This window comes from Barbatula barbatula, assembly GCF_947034865.1.
Source record: "Barbatula barbatula genome assembly, chromosome: 21".
Classification (NCBI taxonomy): Eukaryota; Metazoa; Chordata; class Actinopteri; order Cypriniformes; family Nemacheilidae; genus Barbatula; species Barbatula barbatula.
The window spans coordinates 3,263,265-3,283,570 of NC_136784.1; the positions used below are offsets into that span (position 1 = coordinate 3,263,265).

Consider the following 20,306-nt stretch of genomic DNA (forward strand, 5'->3'; position numbering starts at 1 on the left):
GTGGTTGTAAACAGAGAAAGATGCTGTACATTGTATTTGGTGGAAATATTTTATTGCCTTCTTCACACAGTCTTGTACCCGCCAGGGAAATATAGGACAAAGATCACATACGAAAAGTTATTCAAAGTGAAGCATTAGACATTTATAGGAAAAACAATTGTATCACAATGTATTCCGTGGCTCAGCTGGATCCTGCTGTTTCCATCATTTGAACCGTCTCATGCACCAACTCCAGCTCCAGGTGAGTCACGGTTTGAGTTAAAACTGGGGTTGTCCCTGGCTTATATTTATACTTTGCCTGTCTGTGAGAAACATACAGAAAGATATCAGTATACTCAGTTCAGTAAGAGTTTATACTTGTCATATGCCAACATGTTGTTTAATTTGTGTAACTAAAATGCTGTTTATCTATATTTTAACATGCTACTGTATATGGTCTTACCCCTTTAAGTTATATGGGGACTTTTTGTGAGGTCTGATGTAATCCACCCCTTCTTTAGTAATCACACACAGGTCTATGTTGTTGCCTGAACCCAGGTCACTCATGATGCCTGCATGGACAGCATCACTCACCAATGCCTTAGCTTCATCTAGCTAAAGACAACATGAATTACAATAGGGTCAGAAAGCTGGAGTTACGGTCCATGTATCCTGGTTCATCAGTAGTATTCAATATGGATGTAAGCAAGCATTTAAAACTTACATTCATATTTGCTTTAAATCTGTCTTCCAGTATGCCCAAAGCAGCCAGATTACCAGATCCTAAATCAAAACAAAGAAACAACTATTGTGTTTATCTATGATTAGTTAATATGCAACATTCATCAGTGGTTTGTTGTTCATATTTATATATTGTAATATAACTGGTGAAGAATTGCATTTTAAAAATAAGATAAATGTTCTTAAAAAAATGTATGCACATATGAATCATTATCAATGACTGTTCGTGTTGTACGTACCCATGGCTAGATATGGCACCTTGTCCATGCTCCCATAAGGGCCAACTGTGTACAGGTGACTGCCAGTACAGTCAACACCCCCTAAAATAAGATGAGCTCCAATCTGACCTCGATACCTGAGAAAGAGCAAAGCAGTTACACATTATTGTCGCTGCAGTTATTAGTATGAATTAAAAGAGCTTGTAATGTGCATCACCTGATACTGCTATGTGTATCCAAACTATCGGACCCAAACTATCATTTCAATTTGAAATTTGAAAAGGAACTAAATATATAAGATGAAGGACAACAGAGTGCAAATTTAAAATGAAAGATATAGAAAAAGATCACAGTATCATGTGATTATTGTATATTCTTACTAAGATGAATGCCTACAAATGCCATACAGTTGCTTTAAAAAATATATATATCTAAGCCAAACAAACACACCTGAAGAGCATGTCTTGTAGTATGTTTACTGCCATGATAACCCTTGGGTTCCTGCCACTGTTCATGGAGAAAATGGTGAGGTTTGATGACAGCATATCTGTTGTTTTCTCTGTGTCCGCTGCTGTTCCTGCTCCACAACAACTAACACAAACAACAAAGTTGTCATACTGCACTCTTATTCATTGTATTATCATAGATTCTCTATTTGTTAAGACTATTATAACATTATAAGGACAAAGAACTTAGCAAAAATCTCATGCATTTAACTCTATATGTTGTATGTTTAATAAGTAAATTTTTTAGTAAAGGTGATCTGAAACAATGTAAAAAATCACAATATACATTTGAATTGACTACTAAAGCTATTTTATTTAAATTCACAGACTTTCAAATAATTGCAAATTCTGATAATATAACGCCTTAAGACAGAACACTAAGTGGTAAGTATACTATACTATGTTAGGTCAAGTATACTTACTATATATTAGGTGCGATGTAGTGTATCTTGGCACATTTTTTATCTGCAACTACTTCCTCAGAGGTGGCTCTTGTGTCTGCTCCCAACACAACACCATCCTACACACAAAGGTAGACACACTGTTACATTTTGACTGTGTGAGTATGACCAAAAATGTTTTTTTTTACATTTGAATGGTTACCTTATAAACCACTCCAGCAATGGTGGTGCCTGTTTTCATAGGTTTTGGTGCCTTGATTTTCCCCTCATCTGAACTAGTCTCCAGTACAAAATTTCTGAATGGACAACAGCGGTCACACAATAAATAACACCGCTTAAAAGTAATACAGCAGATAATAGTGTAGAAAACAGTTTTAAAGGGTTGCAATACGTTTTATTTTGGGGAATAATTGCGTCTTAGTTACTTTCACTTTTGTACCGACAGCGCAGCGCAATAATTGCGATCATTTCAATCTTACTTTCTACGTTTTATGCAATGTGTTATCATCATATAACTGTATTTATCTTCAAATCACTTACCTTGCTGAATTCTCGAAGTTAAAACCTGGCACGGGAGGTTCGAGGAGGGAAGATAGTGCCATGTTTGATATCGTTCGGGGAACTGAGGATGTAATGCGCTTTACGACCACCAGAGCTGAGGCGACTGCGTTCGGAGGAGCGACTCTGGAACGACACATTCATCCACAATCGGTATCCTTGAGTCAATGTAATGGAACGGTTACAGCTACACTCGCAAATAAAAGGCGTCAGCACCGGGGTAAGTCAGGTTTAACTTTATATTCCTTCATTTTATGCAGATTACCTTTCGCTTGTTCGAAAATCTTACGTGTAATTGGTCAAATACGCGTCGGCGTTTGGGTAGCTGATGGCTTTCGTATCGTCAGAGATTCTTTTATAAAACGCACACTTTAATATATAGTGTTAGTGTAATGATAAATGTGCTGTTTGTATAAGTATCACGTATGTTAAAGTTACTTTCACTTTCATGAGCGGAGTACCCTATTGTGACGTGCGCCATGATGCAATAAATCTACCATACTAATGCATATTGTTTTAAAGAGCAGAATGTCAATCATATCAGACAACAAACATAATTATCGAAAAGTGTAGACTTGTTTTCTGATGGGTGTTGCATGTCATTCTTAATCTTGTTCAATAAAATTTTCCATTTATGCATTTGGCAGGCATGTTCCCAAAGTCCCTTACAGTGTTTATGTGCGCATTCTATAAGTATGTCTGCACCCTGGGAACTTAATTTTAAACATATCACCCTTAATTATTAATATTATGTTTTGGTTAGACCACCATTCTTGCGGTTAAATTTAATGGAGGTGTTATTATTGGATCTGACTCCAGGGCCTCTATGGGAGAGTGAGTATTTTCCAACACATATTTTATTCTCATATAGCCCTAATGCAGAAATATATATTTTTAACTATAACATTTACCTGCAGGTCCTACGTGTCATCCAAAACCATCAACAAGCTGATACAGGTGCATGATAGAATTTTCTGCTGCATAGCCGGATCACTGGCAGATGCACAAGCTGTTACCAAAATGGCCAAATTTCAGCTGTCTTTCCACAGGTTGTGTTAGTTTCTGTATCCATTACAAAATTCTAAAGAAAGTCTGAACATATGAATCGTTGTCTGTAAAACACTGTCTTTCTTTACTCACTTTACTCATTTTCTACAGTATTCAGATGGACTCTCCTCCTTTGGTAAAAGCTGCAGCATCCATTATGAAGGAACTCTGCTATAACAACAAAGAGGAGCTGCAAGCAGGTTTCATCACAGCCGGATGGGACAGGAAAAAGGGACCACAGGTGAGGCTTGTCAATGACATACACACATATTACAAGGGGAACAGTCTGACTGTTATACATCAGTTAGACAACCGCCAGATATTCTCATGCAAACTCCAGAATAATAATGAAAATATATAATATTCAAAAATAATAACACAGTAACGTTTGCAGTTAAAGTCCGCATAGATGTAAATGCTTATCATTAACATTAATATGTATTGGTGTGTGAAGCAAAAACAACATTATTTAGGTTAAAACATAGCAGCATTATTTTTTGTTTATTATTATCTAAACCTCTGCCCTCTTTTGCAAATGTTTTGTGTTTTCACAGATATACACAGTGGCTTTGGGAGGAATGATGCTTAGTCAGCCGTTTACCATCGGTGGATCAGGCAGCACGTATATCTATGGTTATGTGGATGCCAAATTCAAACCTGACATGACTTTGGAAGAGGCTACACAGTTTTCCAAAAATGGTGTAGTATAATATAAATAATGTTAATCAAATATTGTAACATTAGGTTTTCGAAATAAAGTCTGCTTGCATTATTTATGTGTGTAGATAAAAAATGGTTTACGTACTGATGGAAATGCCTCTGTGTTTTGCCTCTGCAGCTTTGGCTCTGGCTATGGGTCGAGACAATGTGAGCGGTGGCGTGGTTCACCTGGTTGTGATCACTGAAGCAGGAGTCAAGCATGTAGTCGTTCCAGGGGATAAACTGCCCAAGTTCCATGACGAATAGGAAGACTTAGCTTTTTTTTTCACTACATGTGCTTCGAAGTGTGCAGATTTGTGATTTGATGTGCATTCCACACTGTTTTGTCATTCATAATAAAAAAAAAATGTTATGTTATGTTCACAAAATTATACGTTTTACAGTTTGATTCCTCTACAACATACACAATATGACTATTTTGATAATTTTACATTATTGTTGGTTTATGAAAACAGACAAACTAAATTGCACGGTATGGTACAGAACTATGCAGAAAAGAAGATACAAGATCTATTATGACTGTGAAGTTTGTACTGTATTTGCTTAATTGTTATTCCCTGTGCATTTAAGAACCTCTACTAGATAATTTTGATCCAAATCTGGAATATTAAAAGTGGATGCATTTTTTGCATTGAATGCATTACTTATATTGTATATTGAATTGCACAGTTGCTTTGAACAGACTAAGCAAAACCTACATAGGAACAAGTATAGATTTTATTGACGTTAATAAACTGTAAAACATACAAGTGCCATAAAAAGAAAAATCAAGGATTCATCTATTTCAATTAGACTTACAATTGACTAAATGATGTGAAAGTGGAAATGTGTTTTCCTGTAGTTCAGTGTTAGAGCATTGCGTTAACAACGACCCCAGGCCTATGTAGCTATAGGATAATGCAAGTCGCTTTGGATAAAAGCGTCTGCCAAATGCGTAAATGTTAATGTAAGATGCTTTCTCGGACAATTGGTATGCAGCGTATCTAGGCTACACTTAAGTAAACTACAATGGGGAGGCACATTTCTTTCACTTTCTGTTACAGAGAGAAAATGGAGGAATAATGTGATCGTCCCAAAACTGGTGCAGGCCTGACAGTACATGAAGACAATATTGTTGGTTGTTTGTAGTTTAATTCATTTGCGCTTCATTTGACGCGCGCTATCGAGTATCGAGCTGAAGCAAGTTTGCGCAAACGAGTAGTCGACGCGTCAGCTTCTCTTTATTCAACATGTCGGAGGAATTGCTCGCAGAACCAGGATGGCTATCCGAGGAAGTCAAAACCGGTGTAAGTTATCGCTTCACGAGTTATTATTTTAAGATGCAGAATGCAAACACAGACTTTTAAACTTTAAAGTGGTTTAGATCATCTTACGACTATACAAACACTTTATGCTACCGATGTTAAAGTATGGGCTACCTAACAATAACTCTCAATAATGATTTACATCGTGATCGTCATTCGGAATGCTTTAATAACCTTTGCTTTTACTATTTTGCATGCTTGCTTTTTTCAGACGACCATCATCGCTGTAACCTTTGACGGTGGAGTTGTCCTGGGGTCTGATTCTCGTGTGTCTGCGGGGTAAAACAACGTTATTGTCCTTATACAGTGGATTAGATTAACGCACTAAATTCAAGTTTAAATCACTAAAAACCATAGGAAAGCCTTTATATAAAATGTGCTTTTGTGTCTAAATGGGTGGGAAGAGGACAGTGTTTTACTGAGCAATATTGACAGTCTTTGATTCCTGCAGCTTTAAGGTTTTAAATAAAGGCTTATAGTAGGCTAATTGCATTTTATTCTATAGTTTTTTGGGGTATTTGTATAGTTAACAGTGGCAAATACCACCTCATGGGAATTCATATAATTTTTTTTACTTAAACTAACATTCCCAACTGTAAAAAAACAAAAAGTACTATAACAGAGTTCACAATTAAACGATTATTTAAAAACACTAAATTCTGCTTCTCTGTCCTTTCTCTAGGGAGTCTGTGGTGAATCGTGTGATGAACAAGCTCTCCCCCCTCCATGATAAGATCTACTGTGCTTTATCTGGATCAGCGGCTGATGCTCAAACTATTGCTGAAATTGTAAACTACCAACTGGATGTGCACAGGTATTTATTACTGCAGTATAAATATCCTGGAGTTCTCTTTATCTATAACATTAGGTTACTCATATATTTCAGTATTGAAGTGGAAGATGACCCATTGGTATGCTCCGCTGCCACACTGGTGAAGAACATTTCATACAAATACAAAGAGGAACTATCAGCACATCTAATAGTTGCAGGGTGGGACAGGAAAGAAGGTGGACAGGTAAGCTATATTTGGGCTTATTGCAAACTAAATTTGTTATATATATATTGGTTTATTAGGATTATGTGGATTGGTTATGTTGAATTATGTATTCAGATATAGATATAAGATAGTATAATATTTAATATACACTATAGCATTACATTTTTTAAATCCTTTCGTTCAAACAGGTGTATGCGACACTGAGCGGTTTACTGACCAGGCAGCCTTTTGCTATTGGTGGGTCTGGAAGCTTTTACATTAATGGGTTTGTGGACGCAGAGTTCAGAAAAAACATGACAAAGAAGGAAAGCCAAGAGTTTGTGGTGAATGGTAAGATCTTTGTCATAGCAATATACATATGTCAAGATATAACGTACGTCAAGTTAGGGAATCTTTTAAATTATTTTATACCCTGTTTACATTTTTAAGATTATAAAGGATAAAATTCATACATCGGCTCAATTCTGTAATATCAATTGCATGCCACCTGTCTTTTGCAGCATGCACACAATGCTGCAGTTGTATAATCGATAACCCCTAAAATCAATGTGTTTATTGTCTTGTTTCAATACTTGTTTTGCAATGATCAGACTCAAACAGTTTAGCTTCAGTGGATAAATCAGGTCTCTTTCTCTCTGCAGCACTCACTCTGGCAATGGGTCGAGATGGTTCCAGCGGAGGCGTTGCGTATCTCGTCACTATTGATAAAGATGGAACAGAAGAGAAGTGCATTTTAGGAAATGAACTACCCAAGTTTTATGACCAGTAAAACAAATAACTTTGGTCTTTAAGGACAATAACATACCACATTGTACATCTATTTGTTGTAACTTCCTTATGGAGCGGAACAAAATACACCACATTAAAAAACAATTCAGTTTCCATCTGTTGTTTTGTTGATGTTGCCAAAATCTTAAAACACAAACAAATTTACAAACACGCAAATCCTGTGAACTGCTGTATCCAGTTTATCAGTCTATAACTTAGTCAAAAAAAGTTAGTAGGTTTCAGGTCGTTTAAATCTGTCAAAGAAAAAAGATGCAAGATGTTGATTCAGGTAAATTCAGTAATGCTCTATCCAGGTTTGAAGCATTCAAGAGGGGTATGCAATAGCATATAGGATTAGGTTTTAAAAAGCTGCATAATTTAGTTTGCATCCTTGGCTGTTTTAATCTTCCGCATACTTATTTGTGAACAAAATGCAACCTATTAAACCAAGTGTGCATCTATTTAGAATCACATGCACCTATTTAACACAATAATCACTTACTGTGGCTTTCTAGTTATGAATTCATGAGCAAGCTTGTGAAAAAACAAGGTTTCTTCAAAAATATCTATTATTTTATACAATATTTTTATTTATCGTAATATGTTTATTATATTTTTTAATATTTTTCTGATTTGCTTTGAGGTTTTTATTTTATTTTTATGAGACAAAATGATTTGATTTGAAATCTATATTAAAATATATCTTAGCAAAAAATGTACTTTCAACTTTTTTTATTTAAGGCAAAAGTTAACGTATAAACATGTGTATGAACAATTCTATAACTAAAGAGAAAAACTGAGAAGTTGTACAGTTAGATAGATCAGCCTTTATTTGGTGCTTTTTAAGGAAACCCCCGAATGAAAGTAAATCGAAAGTGAAACGACAACAGTCAGTGTCCCTATCTGACCCGGCGCAGTGTGAACGGAGATGAAGACCTCGTACGCCGTATGAAGGATGCAAGAAGCGGTACAGGGACAATAATAACAACGCTTGTGATCTTTATGTAAACAGTATACAAATAATTACATCATTTATTTATTTCGGAAGCTTCGTTAACAACATGCACAAGGTTTTGACGTTCGCGTGTATTTTATGTATCGACCTGTTAACAGTTTACTCGCTGGACCTCTGCGGAACTTTAGTAAAGTCTCGTACGATGAATCCGGATTATAATGTGTTACGGCAATGGGTTGAATCTGGACTGCGATGCACACTTCTATACACCGGATTGCTTTTCTTTAAAGACGCGACAGACCCGTTGATAAAGAGATGGGTCATCGTTCACTGTTTCATTAGTTCGGTTTATGAAACCGGACGCTCGTCTTTTTTCGGCAACTATCGGCTTGACACATTCAATACGTGGCTGGTCGGTAGCGTAGCTGCTGCATTGGCTTGTTTGTTTTGGGAGATCACATTGCCTGACAGCAATGGAGATGCTCAAGGCAAAGAGAGCAAACAGAGGTCTCGAGTCCTCTTCGTGCGAGTCATCCGTTTCTACAAACCAGACTACATGCTGCTCTGTGGAGCTTTTGTCTTTCTGACCCTAGCCGTCCTCTGTGAGTAATTTAGTCCATTGTGTTTATGCGTAAAATAAGTGTAATGCAAACCAGTCTTTAAAGTCAAATGTATGTGTGTCATCGTGTGTTGTCAGGTGAGATGTTCATCCCATTGTACACAGGAGAAGTGATTGACATTTTGGGTTCCAAGTACCAGTGGGATAGCTTTAGATTGGCTATATTCTTCATGGCATTATTCTCATTAGGAAGGTTGGTATGGCAATGAAAATGATAATATGTTTACTTTAATTGTTTTAATGAATGTTTTTGTTTTTCAGTTCTTTCAGTGCAGGATGTCGTGGAGGCCTCTTCATGTGTGCCATCAATAGTTTCACATGCAGAGTCAAGTTGAACTTGTTTGGTTCGCTTGTAAAGCAGGACATTGGGTTCTTTGAAACCATAAAGACAGGTAGAGCCAATACAATTGCTGTCGCGATACTTCAGATGCTTTACAAGCAATGCATTTCATGTTTGGTTGGTAATTTATTTTGCAGGTGATATTGGGTCTAGACTATCCACAGACACTACTCTAATGGCCCGGGCTGTAGCCCTGAATGTCAACGTTCTTCTGAGGACCATGATTAAAACCCTAGGCATGTTATATCTGATGATGAGCCTGTCCTGGAAGCTTACATTACTGATGCTAATGGAAACACCATTGACGGGATTGCTGCAGAACATCTATGACAGACATTACCAGGTATGGAGACGTAGACACCATAATAGATGAAAGTATGTATCGTCAGTTTTCTCTGTATGTTCTTTATAAACATTTAATGCCCTTTTTAGAGACTGTCAAAAGAAGTTCAGGACTCTATGGCACGAGCCAATGAAACTGCTGGTGAGGCTGTGTCAGGTGTCAGGACCGTGAAGAGTTTTAGGATGGAAAAGGGAGAAACTGGTCGCTATGATGTCTGCTTGATGGACACCCATAATCTAAAGACCCGACGGGACATAGTCAGGGCGATTTACCTGCTTGTTAGACGGGTCCGTTTATTTTGAGTTTTAAACTATCTTTATTTTCTGTAAAACATAATTCAAACCAAATTCTCTTCATGATAATGTCTGTGGTTTGCAGATGACAGAATTAGGAATGAATGTGGCCATGTTGTACTATGGGAGACTTTTCATCCAGTATGGACAGATGAGCACAGGGAATCTCGTCTCCTTCATCCTATATCAGTCAGATCTTGGAAACAACATTAGGGTATTACTTTTTTAACATGATTTGCTGATTAGTTAATTCAATTAAACACAGTTAATTACAATATTTAAAGCCCTCAAACTAGACATTCCGAAAACAATGTGTTGTTTGTTCTGTTTTCATTTATTATAATTTATTCACCCCCATTTTTTAATTCAGTCAAAATTTCTTCAGAATCATGTTTGATAATCTGAACAATCAAAAGGAAAAGGTCAAATGTGTTTAAAATGAAATGACGATGAATGCATTCAATTTATGCGTGATCTATTTCTGTAAGAGTTGCCTAATATTTGTCCATCTTTGTCCTAGACATTGATCTATATCTATGGAGACATGTTGAACTCAGTGGGCGCAGCCGGTAAGGTGTTCGAGTATCTGGATCGAAAGCCTGAAGTCAGTACAGATGGTGACCTGAAGCCTGACGTTCTGAAAGGACGCGTCAACTTTCTGGACCTCAACTTCTCCTATCCAAAACGACCCGACCACAATGTCTTAAAGGTACAGCGCTCTGAATGGAATCTACTAAGTTGATCTGCCTTGTCCCGTAAAATTAAGGTTTGAGTTTTCAGTGTTAGGAGACCACTGCTGATGGCAATATATACTTTTGAATCTTCATGTGAAGGACAGAAAATCTTGTATTCCAACATAATTAAAAATAATCGCTTACCTTAATCACTTAATGTATTTTTCATCCATTTTCAGGACTTCTCCCTGGAGTTGAAGCCAGGTCAGATGACCGCTCTTGTGGGAATGTCAGGTGGTGGAAAGAGCACCTGTGTGAGTCTCCTGGAGAGATTTTACCAGCCTCAGCAAGGACAGATTCTGTTAGACGGAAAACCAATACAAAACTATCAACATCAATACTTACACAGCAAGGTGACTACTTTGATACAAACCATATTGTTGCTAATGTAAACTTAACTTGGGGGTATGTGGCATTATTTCCGGGGATCTTTCAATTATCAATGATTTTAAAAATATATATTTACAATAGCCAGACGCTAGAAGCTTAAATTCAGTCTCGTTGTTCCACATTTAAAGGTATTATGCAACATTAATATATTGTTTACAAATGTGAGACTCTGTATATCAAAATTGGACTGGTTATTCATACAGGACTTAAGACTAGTCATAGACTAAAATAAATGTAGAACCGTCTAACCTGAAAAGAGCTTGCAGTGAAATATTTAAAAATACATAAGTGCCATTATTTTGTCTCAAAATATACAATACAAATATTATTTTGGTAAAAAAATTCAATATGGGGTCTACCCTGTCTAAGCTGGTCACAAAAGAAGCAAATGCAGCCAAGCGGGGTCAGAAAAATAACATCTTATCAAATACTTCTCAGATAGCGATGGTGGGTCAGGAGCCTGTGTTATTCTCTGGTACCGTACGGGAGAATATCGCCTACGGTCTGCCTGGCTGCTCAATGGAGAAAATAAAAGATGCCGCCAGTAAAGCCAATGCTCATGCCTTTATCTGCAAACTAGAAAATGGATATGACACAGGTAAATGAAACACATTTTTTATACTGTAAGTGGATAGGAAACAAGACTATTAGTTTTTTCTCTATTTGTGTGGGGTATTAGGATTTGTTTTCAGATTGTTGAGTGAAGAGAGTCAAAATACTAAAAAATAATAATATAGCCATGTTTTATTTGTAGATGTGGGAGAGCGTGGATGTCTTCTCTCTGTGGGTCAGAAGCAGCGCATTGCTATCGCCAGAGCTCTTATCAGACAACCTCAGGTCCTCATACTGGATGAAGTCACCAGCTCTTTGGACACTGAAAGTGAACAAATGGTAAAATACTATGCAGATATAGCTCACATACATATCTTTTTAAGCATCTTTCACAGTCTTACAATATGTCTTCATTTTACAGGTTCAACAAACCCTGGCCAGTTGCCCCAACCAGACTTTGCTTGTGATTGCTCATAGGCTGAAGACCATTGAGAAGGCAGATCAGATTGTTGTGATTGACGGCGGGCAAGTGGTGGAGAAGGGCACTCATAAAGAACTGATGGACAGGATGGGAAATTACTATAAACTTACAGAGAGGCTCTTTGATGACAACCAGGAAAAGGAAACTCTGAAACAATAAAGGTCAAATAGTCAACGCCAAAATATTGACCAGGACACAATTACTACAACAAATGTTCAATTGAAATTGTAAATAGTTGCCTTTACAGGATCACAGTCGTAAAACACAAAGTTCTGAGGCTTTCACTCGAAAGGATTTAAAAATCAATTTTAAACACATCATGTAAATCTGTGTGCATTTTAGAAAATGATATTAAGTGTAAATAAAGTATTGTTTCAAAAAGTTTGACTTGTTTTACTAATGAACTGTCAAGTTATATAAGGTTGTCACAATATGATATCACATTTTAGTTAAAATTATTAAATTCATACATATTATGTATATAGATGGTGTCAATTGCATCTCGGTTTCAGATGTAGTCAAGACTTGATAAAACCTTCAAAAGCTCAAAAAAAGTTTGCAAAATCCCTTATTCCCAACACTTTAGATTAAATATTTTATTTAATTACTTATTTATTTAACAATATTTGATAGACAGTTAAGGACTGCCCCTAGAATAAGGTACAGAGCTCGATTTCATTTGTAGTCCCTGGGCAGGAATAATACAAATGCTTTTACATACATCTTTAAGTAATAAATAAATTCCTTCACATGTGAAAATTATATGTGGAAATAATATAAACCATTCATCCAAACAGAAAAGCACTTGTGGATTGAATCAAAATAATAAATTCGGATTAGTGTTTACATTAATCCTGCAGTCAGTAATGTTGCACAATCCGTTCTCTGAAACCACGTGTCTTTTTTTAAATGTAAAAGTCACCAGTCCGGTTTATCTGGCAAACTGCCTGGTAGCACCATTGTGTTTGTTGTATTCTCATCAAGAAAACCACACCAGTATTTCAAACTAAGTTGTTAACAACAAATGTTCTGCAAACTTTGCTCTCATGGTACTGGGATAGTCACCCTACTTTTTTCAAACAAGATGTGATATTGAGTCATAATGCATGAAAATAAAAAAAATTCATATTATTATTTGTGTTTGTGACAGAAAATAATATCAGAAAGTGCACATTAAATTAGTAAAGCTTGCAGAACAATGTGAGGAACCTTTATATAGAATCTAAAGATAAATAACAGTTATTTCTGGTTTATCTGACACACTTTACATTACCTCCTTATAAAAGCAAACAAAAGTAAAAAAATATATACTTTTTTGTTATCATAATCTTGATATGAAATGATTGAAGGCACATACAGTCAGTATATTAAAGAACAATATGGGGATGACAATGAATTTGTATATTTTAGGTTGGGCTGTGTGGTAACTATCAAACAAGAAACCTTGCTTTGCTTTAAAAAAGCCTCCCTTGTTGTTTTTCCTGGTTACATATTTACCTGTTTGGCTGAGAGCCCAGACGCTCCTGCCTCTGGGCATGTTGTACCACCTCCTAATGTTGGCAGGGCAGATGACAATGATCTGGTCGCCATTTCATAAAGTTGACACACTTTTACCTGCTGCAAAATGGCTGCACCAGATATCCATGTGGCCAATATGCAAAGTATCAGTTTTTCTCATATATTTTGGCAATGCTATGCCCACATTGATGCACATGGGCTTAGATTAGAGTTAACATTGTAATCATTGCCAAAGTTTGGGATTTGGGTATCACCGTATGTATCAGTCAATTTTTAGATGAAATGTCAAAATTTAAATGAAGCCTGAATTTATTTACTGCACAAAAATGATTTGCTTGACTAATGTTTAAGATATCGCTGATCAATAATGAATTCAGAGTTTACAGAAATTCCCAAGTTAGTGAATGCAGAATTCGTTTCGAGAAATCACGTGACTTTTTGTAAATGGCCAAAGTTGCTGGTCCGGTTCATGTGGTGCTCTGGCATCGCCATTTTGTAACTGCCGGCCATTTTGTGACAGAACAATAAAACGTGCCAAATCTTAGTTAAGAGCAAGTGGGTGCATGTGCACATTTACTTACTTTCACTCTCTAAGTAAATGACAGTTCTGCTATTTTTCGACGTGTTTACGTTTATAGTCACCCCACGGGTTAATGTTGGTCTTTTATACAACCCATTCTCTTTCCCTTTTTTACAATATCAATGAAACTCAAGATGAAACTAAGCTTTTTGAGAGCCTGAGAGGAAATGAGAAATGGGTTATAAGAAAATCATATTATATTTGCTGCATTAAGTTGAAAATGTTTGTAATCACATAATGTTTTTTTGGTACTATGTGGACCAATATTTAGTATTCCCCTAAATATCCCATAATGCTTCTATTTGCGTTGATCATCATTGTGTTGATCAGCCCTTATTGGAAAGTCCCTATTGTTCTTGTTTTGGCAGTTCAGGTTGCTCACGGTTGAGTCTGGTTCATGGTGTGTTCATCACTGCGGTGTTGTGTTTTATCTCCCCCTTTCGGAAAGGAATGCCAACAGTGATAGTCTGATCTACATTACATGCTACTGCTTGAGAATAACTTTTTACATTACACCATTATATTGTATAACATTTTCACTAGACACTATTGTTGTAGACACTACGTTTTATTTAAAATAAAGAACAAATATTAGTTAAATTAAAGTAACATTAACCATTATATTGAGTTAGAATTTTAGAACTTGAGCTAGACGACAGATAACCCCAATTATGAGTATTTCAAGTTGAAAGATGTTTTTCACTGAAATCACATGCTTTGGAATCTCGAGCACAAAGAGGTTAAAAGCTAAGAGAATCCTTTTTCTGCTCCCCAATGAAATGTCATACAATGTCGGACATTTACAGACTTGAATCTGTGCCACAAAAATGCTACAAAATTACCCCAACAAAAAAGGCAAAACAAAACTCTTTTTGAGTCCTGACTAGGCAGATCCTTTTTTCCGCCTCGTCTTCTTTTGGTTTGATTGTATAATCACGCCACCAGTGGCTGAATATCATATGCCAAGCATAATGACAACGCCCTGGAAAGTACCGAGATGGCACTCTTTCACTTTCCTTTCTTCTGTTTGTTGGTAATGCCAAGCCGAAGCAAAGCTACCAGTGACCTGAATGATTGGGGTGGGGAGGCAATGCTAAATGCATCAGAAATAAACTGGCCGCACCCCTGCCAAATTTATGACCCTTTACCAATAACACTGTTCTACTTCTCATCAATGATTATTCCCTTTTACTGCCACAGGATCAATCCGTAGCGTTTATATTATAAAAATATGAAATGATAGTGTGCATGACAGAGATGGGAAACTTAGGGAAATTCTTGTAGCTGCCGAAGAGCATTTTGCAGCATACACAGATAAAGAACCTGCTTCGATGACTCATCGAATAAATAATGAATGGCTCACTTCTAAAATATCGGTGAAACTGAAAGCATTTGAGTTTAAAACAACAGGACTGATTCTACAAAAACAAATATCAGAGAACATAAGAATAAAACAGATAAATAAAAGAATAACAACAGAAACGATCTGAATTCAAAACACAATATGGTCCAGCACTTCCCTCATTGACATACATTAGAAGGTTTAGTATCCCCCTGCCTAGTGCACTTCATTTTAAGACAAATACAATGTAAATGCGTATGCAAATACAATTGATAATATGATAATGACAAAAATGACTAGAAAAAATTTTTCTTGGTGTTTATACATGATTTAACCTACTGTATAAAAACATTGTTAACATATGTAGGCCATGGAGGTCTGTGCTGGTTAGATTTGGAAATATGACGACTGATAATCCCCTAAAGTTCCCATGGATGTGCTGCGGGGGCTTTGTTATTACATCAAGGGAAATGTAGTGAACACTAGCTTTGTTACTGACAGATTCTATTAGGCTGGTAAGTCCCTCCAGAAGCAGTAGTTTGGAGCTGAGACTGGCGAAGAGCACCCCATGAGACTGAACACAGGACAGCATCTCTAGATGTCGTGAAGAGCTGACTCTGTCAGAGAAGAGGAAAAAAATGATATTAAAACATCTCTTCTTTATGTTGTTTGTTATTTATGATTTTGTCCTTAATTGGAAAAGTGTTTTTTTAAATATTTTTAAAGCAACATATTTTTAAACATCAGGTAAAAAGAGCACACACGTTGTTGTCTGATAATACAAACCTAAAACTTCCACACTCACATGGCAACATCTTGCGCATCACTGACCCAATCAAAAACAAACGTAAGACAAAATCTGGCCTGATTCCCAACTTGTAATTCACAGACACGAGCGCCATCTTGTGAATAAATGAAACTTTTTCATTATGATAAAATATTTTCTATACATGTCAAGCCCAATCATATATTTAAACATTAACATCTAACGTTGTGTTTATAAATTTGTTCTTATTGTTATACTTTCTATGATTTGTTTGAATTCTAAACTTGTCCACATAAAACAATATATGTAGTGTGAAGTCTGATGGTTTGTGGGTTAGTAGAGATGCAAACAAACACGGTGATGTGGTTTTGTTCAAGTCATCTCTTCAGTGCACACCTGTAATCTTTGGTTTAGGGTGAACCTGTGGTACGTGGGTTTCTCAAATACAAAGAAAATACACTATGTACAAACGTCCATCCATCTGTCAATACCATATTGGCTGAGAAGCTTACTAAATCGATGGTTAATATTACAGCTTGGTTGCAGCTTTGGCTGCATTTGGCTACCCCGGCATATTGACAGAAATTTTTATTAATATGCATTGTCCCTGTATATATATATATACCAGCCTTCTTCTTGTGTTGACATACAGTATTTAATAATGAAACCAGTACATCAAGGAGTTTTTAAACTATTTGTTTATATTCTATTTAACAATTGTTTGTTATATTTAATTAATTTTCAAATAAATGTAAACCTTAAGTTAATTTAGTTTTTTTTAATTTAGTGCTTTTTGAGAAGGACAATTCATTCAAAAAATAATACATAGCTCTTTTAAAGTGTATAAGGCACATCAATGGGCAGCACATTACATGCTTAAATGTGTATGCTAAACGACAAATTTATAATTTTCTAAAATAATTTCGTTTTACCATCAATTTAGGAAAAAGCTACTTTTTATGAAATTCCGCTATTAACTGTGAGATTACTAGAATTGGCCTCTATTATATAACATAATATTTGAGAATACTGTAAATATCTGTTAAAAGTCATATTTTGACAACATTTGACAATGTTTAAAGGACCACATAAGATAGTGGACCGTTTCAGTGCTACATATTGACTCAATTTGGTCAGGGGGTTTTAAGAAATGTTATAAAAGAGCTTTGTAAGTGAAATTATGAAAACATTTAACCATATTGTAAGAAAGTGAGAGTATTTTGTGTACAAAAAGCACATTAAAGTAGCCATAAATTAAACATCACTCAAAAGAAACCAATAATATTAAAACATGTGGACACTTTTTTGTGGAGTTATCAGAATGAAAACTTGACCCTTGTTACTGTATGTTTGTGAAACACGTTATTCTTCTTCCGTTGTGTTCTTTATTAAAGTACAGGCCTTCAAACTGGCTATACATGTACTATTTCTATAACTTCAGGTAAGAAAACTACCTGATTCCACAAACTTATTCCACTTAAAAAATGAGAGTATCCCACCTCAGTCTGTCATACAAACAATATCAGGACTGTTTATTATGGAGTTTTTAATGTACAGGGGTCCCAAGTGACTTATTTATTATAATATTTTTGTTGGTCAGTCTCTTAAATAAAGTTCTTGTTACCACACAGCAGACCAGTAGATTGATTGTAAAACTGTAAAACTCTCACCCAATGTCAGAGACATATGCAACGGCAATGTCTGATATAGATTTACAAAATAAAAATTATGTTGTTTTCTATCGTAGATGCATAATGAAATGTTTAATTTTTCAGCCATAACAATTAATGCCAAATGAGGTGGTACCATGTAATCTTCATGATCTCTAGTTTAGAAGATATTAATATAGCCTCTTCAATATAAATCACAAGACACCGAAATGTTGTAATCAACATGTCACATTGGATCTAGAGAGTATGAAGGTGGAAATACCATGAGCTAAATACAAATTGCAGGAGTGTAATATTTTAACTTTTCTATTCGCCTTTCATTGGTAAACAAAAATTTCACCTATGCAATTTTTCAGAAATGGCTTTGCCAGTGTACACTATCAAGAAACTTTAATTTCAATGAAAGTAAAACGACCCGGTTTGAGATTGTGTGTCTGCTTATTTAAAGTGACATTATGTAATGTGGATTAATAATTTCTTTATTGTGTAGTGCATTGTACAGAACCTTGGTACAACGTTCCATTGATTAAAGAGTGCTTTATAAAATAAAATAAACACGTGGCACAGTTATTGGCCTCATCGAACCTGGGACCCTTGTACTTTAAATAAACTCAAACTCAAAATAAACGTTTGACAGACTGTTGTGGTTTACTCTCATTATAAAGTGCAATGAGTCCGTGGAATCGGATAGTTTTCTTTTAATATTTATCTGAACTTATAGAAGTAATATTACATAGGCCTATATATTCATTTTGAAGGCCTGTAGTCCTACTTAAAAAAAACACAGTAAAAAATGGTTTAAGGTTCTCTTTCAATACCATATGTACATCGTTTTATGCATAATATTGTCATATTACATTTTTGAATGTATTAGCATTTTTATGAATTAAATTTTGACAGACTGAGAAACCTATAAATCAATTGCAGTATGGAATTTACCGTAATGCGCAGTATATTCACGCATAACAAAACATGGGGCTAGTTTGACCGTAGTTTTCGAAAGCGACTGGCTTGACCACAGTTGTGATAAGATTGTGGACAAAAAAATCAACTGTAATTATATCCTTTAGTTTTCTCTCTTGCACTCTGATACTTCTAAGATATGTCTTCAAAATGCACGCGCTCTTCAAAATACTTATGACAGGTACAAACAACCTGGACTACCGACTCTTCTATGCAGTAAGACAAACCAGTTGGATACTTATTTAACAATTTTTAAGTTTATTTAGATTTGTTTCTTTTATTTACTCTCACTACTTCTACTTCTTTATGAATTTCATTGAGTGACGGGTTTTGACTAGAAGGGATACAGCTCCCTTCACTGGGCATGCGCACTTCAATGTCATTTTTGTCGCGCTGAAAACAGTTCATATATGATTAATATATTTTTACGTATGTAAGGTAGCTAATGTAATTCATTGTAATTATATGGCGAGATTTTGCACCACTTTCGGTCGTAGCTGTTTCCCTTCTAGCAGCAACAGAGTTGACGTCGTTCCTGTCTCCTGTATTTGTTGCCATTTTTTATAGACAAGTCCGATTCTTTTTGAGAATCGATTCTTTTGAACAATTGATTCACCAAAAGTATCAAAGTATATATAAAGAAAGTCTTCACTGACTTTTTTACGTAGACCAAGAGACACGAACCGTTTAAAACGATAAAAAAAATATATGATAACAGAGAATGAAAGGTATTATTCCATTGCTTTCTATCATTTCTCAATGTAAACGATAGATGGCGCTGTTGTATACGGAATAAGAACTCATCCCGTCTCGGTGTATAACGAAACGAGTTCAGTTCTCTTTTATTTTGCCTACTTTAGTTTGTTACATTGTTTTTTGTTAGTTAGTTAGTTTGTTTATCCACCTGAAATTACACAACTTTAAATATGAGAGTGATACCAATCCCTTCAGACAGGAATGGAGGTTTATAATAATATAACTAGTCTGTACATATAAAAATCACAAATTCGAGAGTTATTTAACACATACAAATGTATTTATTGTATAGTACACAAGTTGTAATCAAATCTTGAGCATTTTTTATTGTGTTTGGGTTATAGAACAGATATATTTGAATGAAATGGATGAATAAAGGGAATTTATTGAGGCAGCTTTATTTAGTTTTTTCCAACAGTGTTTATTTCTACATTTATCTCATTTGAGTTTATTTCTACAGTTATCAGTGGATTATGTATTGCTGAGGTTAAAATACAGCAATAATGTAACAATAGAGTTACATACCAAACCTTCACACCTGTGAAGTGGAAGCGTAAAAGCCATCGGATGGTTCTTTGTTTCTGCTTTTAGAAAAGAAGTGCAAATGGTTGTCAGAATCACTGGACCATCACTGCTAATAGTTCAACAATTAAAGTAGAAGACTAGCCAGATTGTCTCCTAAATTAAACACCACACAAAGGCTGGGCCGAAACTGAGTTTAAGGAGATAAAGATTAAACAGACAATACATTTTAAGGTTTATTC

At 35.6% G+C, this 20,306-nt stretch overlaps 4 protein-coding genes across 6 annotated transcripts; 3 read left to right on the forward strand and 1 right to left on the reverse strand.

Moving 5' to 3' along the window:
* Nucleotides 1-31: 31 nt before the first annotated feature.
* Nucleotides 32-4,488, reverse strand: psmb13a (proteasome 20S subunit beta 13a). 2 transcript variants are annotated; one of them, XM_079484532.1, is made up of 11 exons: nt 4,256-4,488; nt 3,544-3,640; nt 3,315-3,412; nt 2,386-2,529; nt 2,048-2,141; nt 1,867-1,964; nt 1,389-1,529; nt 960-1,075; nt 704-762; nt 443-594; nt 32-302 (listed from the first exon to the last, which is right to left on the reverse strand). In XM_079484532.1, the coding sequence occupies exons 3-11, from the start codon at nt 3,332-3,334 to the stop codon at nt 182-184; spliced, it is 945 nt and encodes a 314-aa protein (XP_079340658.1). In that variant the 5' UTR covers nt 3,335-3,412; nt 3,544-3,640; nt 4,256-4,488; the 3' UTR covers nt 32-181. The 2 variants fall into 2 exon arrangements, with proteins under 2 accessions (XP_079340658.1, XP_079340659.1); XM_079484533.1 differs by lacking the exons at nt 3,315-3,412; nt 3,544-3,640; nt 4,256-4,488 and adding an exon at nt 2,669-2,857.
* Nucleotides 1,896-4,541, forward strand: psmb12 (proteasome 20S subunit beta 12). Of its 2 annotated transcripts, none has more exons than XM_079484538.1 (7): nt 1,896-1,976; nt 2,499-2,623; nt 3,167-3,237; nt 3,321-3,452; nt 3,562-3,691; nt 4,005-4,149; nt 4,289-4,541. In XM_079484538.1, exons 2-7 carry the CDS (start codon nt 2,576-2,578, stop codon nt 4,414-4,416), a joined length of 654 nt encoding a protein of 217 aa, XP_079340664.1. In that variant the 5' UTR covers nt 1,896-1,976; nt 2,499-2,575; the 3' UTR covers nt 4,417-4,541. The 2 variants fall into 2 exon arrangements, with proteins under 2 accessions (XP_079340664.1, XP_079340663.1); XM_079484537.1 differs by having other exon boundaries at nt 1,897-2,003.
* Nucleotides 4,542-5,015: 474 nt separating this feature from the next.
* On the forward strand, nt 5,016-7,949 carry psmb9a (proteasome 20S subunit beta 9a). The gene is made up of 6 exons (XM_079484536.1): nt 5,016-5,456; nt 5,686-5,753; nt 6,157-6,288; nt 6,361-6,490; nt 6,661-6,802; nt 7,114-7,949. Exons 1-6 carry the CDS (start codon nt 5,400-5,402, stop codon nt 7,239-7,241), a joined length of 657 nt encoding a protein of 218 aa, XP_079340662.1. The 5' UTR covers nt 5,016-5,399; the 3' UTR covers nt 7,242-7,949.
* A 162-nt stretch (nt 7,950-8,111) lies between these two features.
* Nucleotides 8,112-12,329, forward strand: tap2a (transporter associated with antigen processing, subunit type a). The gene is made up of 11 exons (XM_079484873.1): nt 8,112-8,797; nt 8,893-9,007; nt 9,076-9,206; nt 9,292-9,497; nt 9,587-9,784; nt 9,876-10,004; nt 10,311-10,499; nt 10,704-10,877; nt 11,353-11,512; nt 11,669-11,805; nt 11,888-12,329. Exons 1-11 carry the CDS (start codon nt 8,302-8,304, stop codon nt 12,104-12,106), a joined length of 2,154 nt encoding a protein of 717 aa, XP_079340999.1. The 5' UTR covers nt 8,112-8,301; the 3' UTR covers nt 12,107-12,329.
* The last annotated feature ends 7,977 nt before the right edge of the window (nt 12,330-20,306 follow it).

Excerpts from the sequence above, each read along its gene's own strand:
- psmb9a (XM_079484536.1), top strand. The coding sequence starts at position 5,400 with ATGTCGGAGGAATTGCTCGCAGAACCAGGATGGCTATCCGAGGAAGTC. Across the intron at positions 5,754-6,156 it reads GATTCTCGTGTGTCTGCGGG|GGAGTCTGTGGTGAATCGTG; the intron begins GTAAAACAACGT and ends TCCTTTCTCTAG. Across the intron at positions 6,491-6,660 it reads ACAGGAAAGAAGGTGGACAG|GTGTATGCGACACTGAGCGG; the intron begins GTAAGCTATATT and ends TCGTTCAAACAG.
- psmb13a (XM_079484532.1), bottom strand. The coding sequence starts at position 3,334 with ATGACACGTAGGACCTGCAG. Across the intron at positions 1,530-1,866 it reads TACATCGCACCTAATATATA|TTGTTGTGGAGCAGGAACAG; the intron begins GTAAGTATACTT and ends TGTTTGTGTTAG. Across the intron at positions 1,076-1,388 it reads CTACAAGACATGCTCTTCAG|GTATCGAGGTCAGATTGGAG; the intron begins GTGTGTTTGTTT and ends GCTCTTTCTCAG.
- psmb12 (XM_079484538.1), top strand. The coding sequence starts at position 2,576 with ATGGAACGGTTACAGCTACACTCGCAAATAAAAGGCGTCAGCACCGGG. Across the intron at positions 3,692-4,004 it reads ACAGGAAAAAGGGACCACAG|ATATACACAGTGGCTTTGGG; the intron begins GTGAGGCTTGTC and ends GTGTTTTCACAG. Across the intron at positions 4,150-4,288 it reads TACACAGTTTTCCAAAAATG|CTTTGGCTCTGGCTATGGGT; the intron begins GTGTAGTATAAT and ends TTGCCTCTGCAG.
- tap2a (XM_079484873.1), top strand. The coding sequence starts at position 8,302 with ATGCACAAGGTTTTGACGTTCGCGTGTATTTTATGTATCGACCTGTTA. Across the intron at positions 9,785-9,875 it reads TTTACCTGCTTGTTAGACGG|ATGACAGAATTAGGAATGAA; the intron begins GTCCGTTTATTT and ends TGTGGTTTGCAG. Across the intron at positions 11,806-11,887 it reads ACACTGAAAGTGAACAAATG|GTTCAACAAACCCTGGCCAG; the intron begins GTAAAATACTAT and ends TTCATTTTACAG.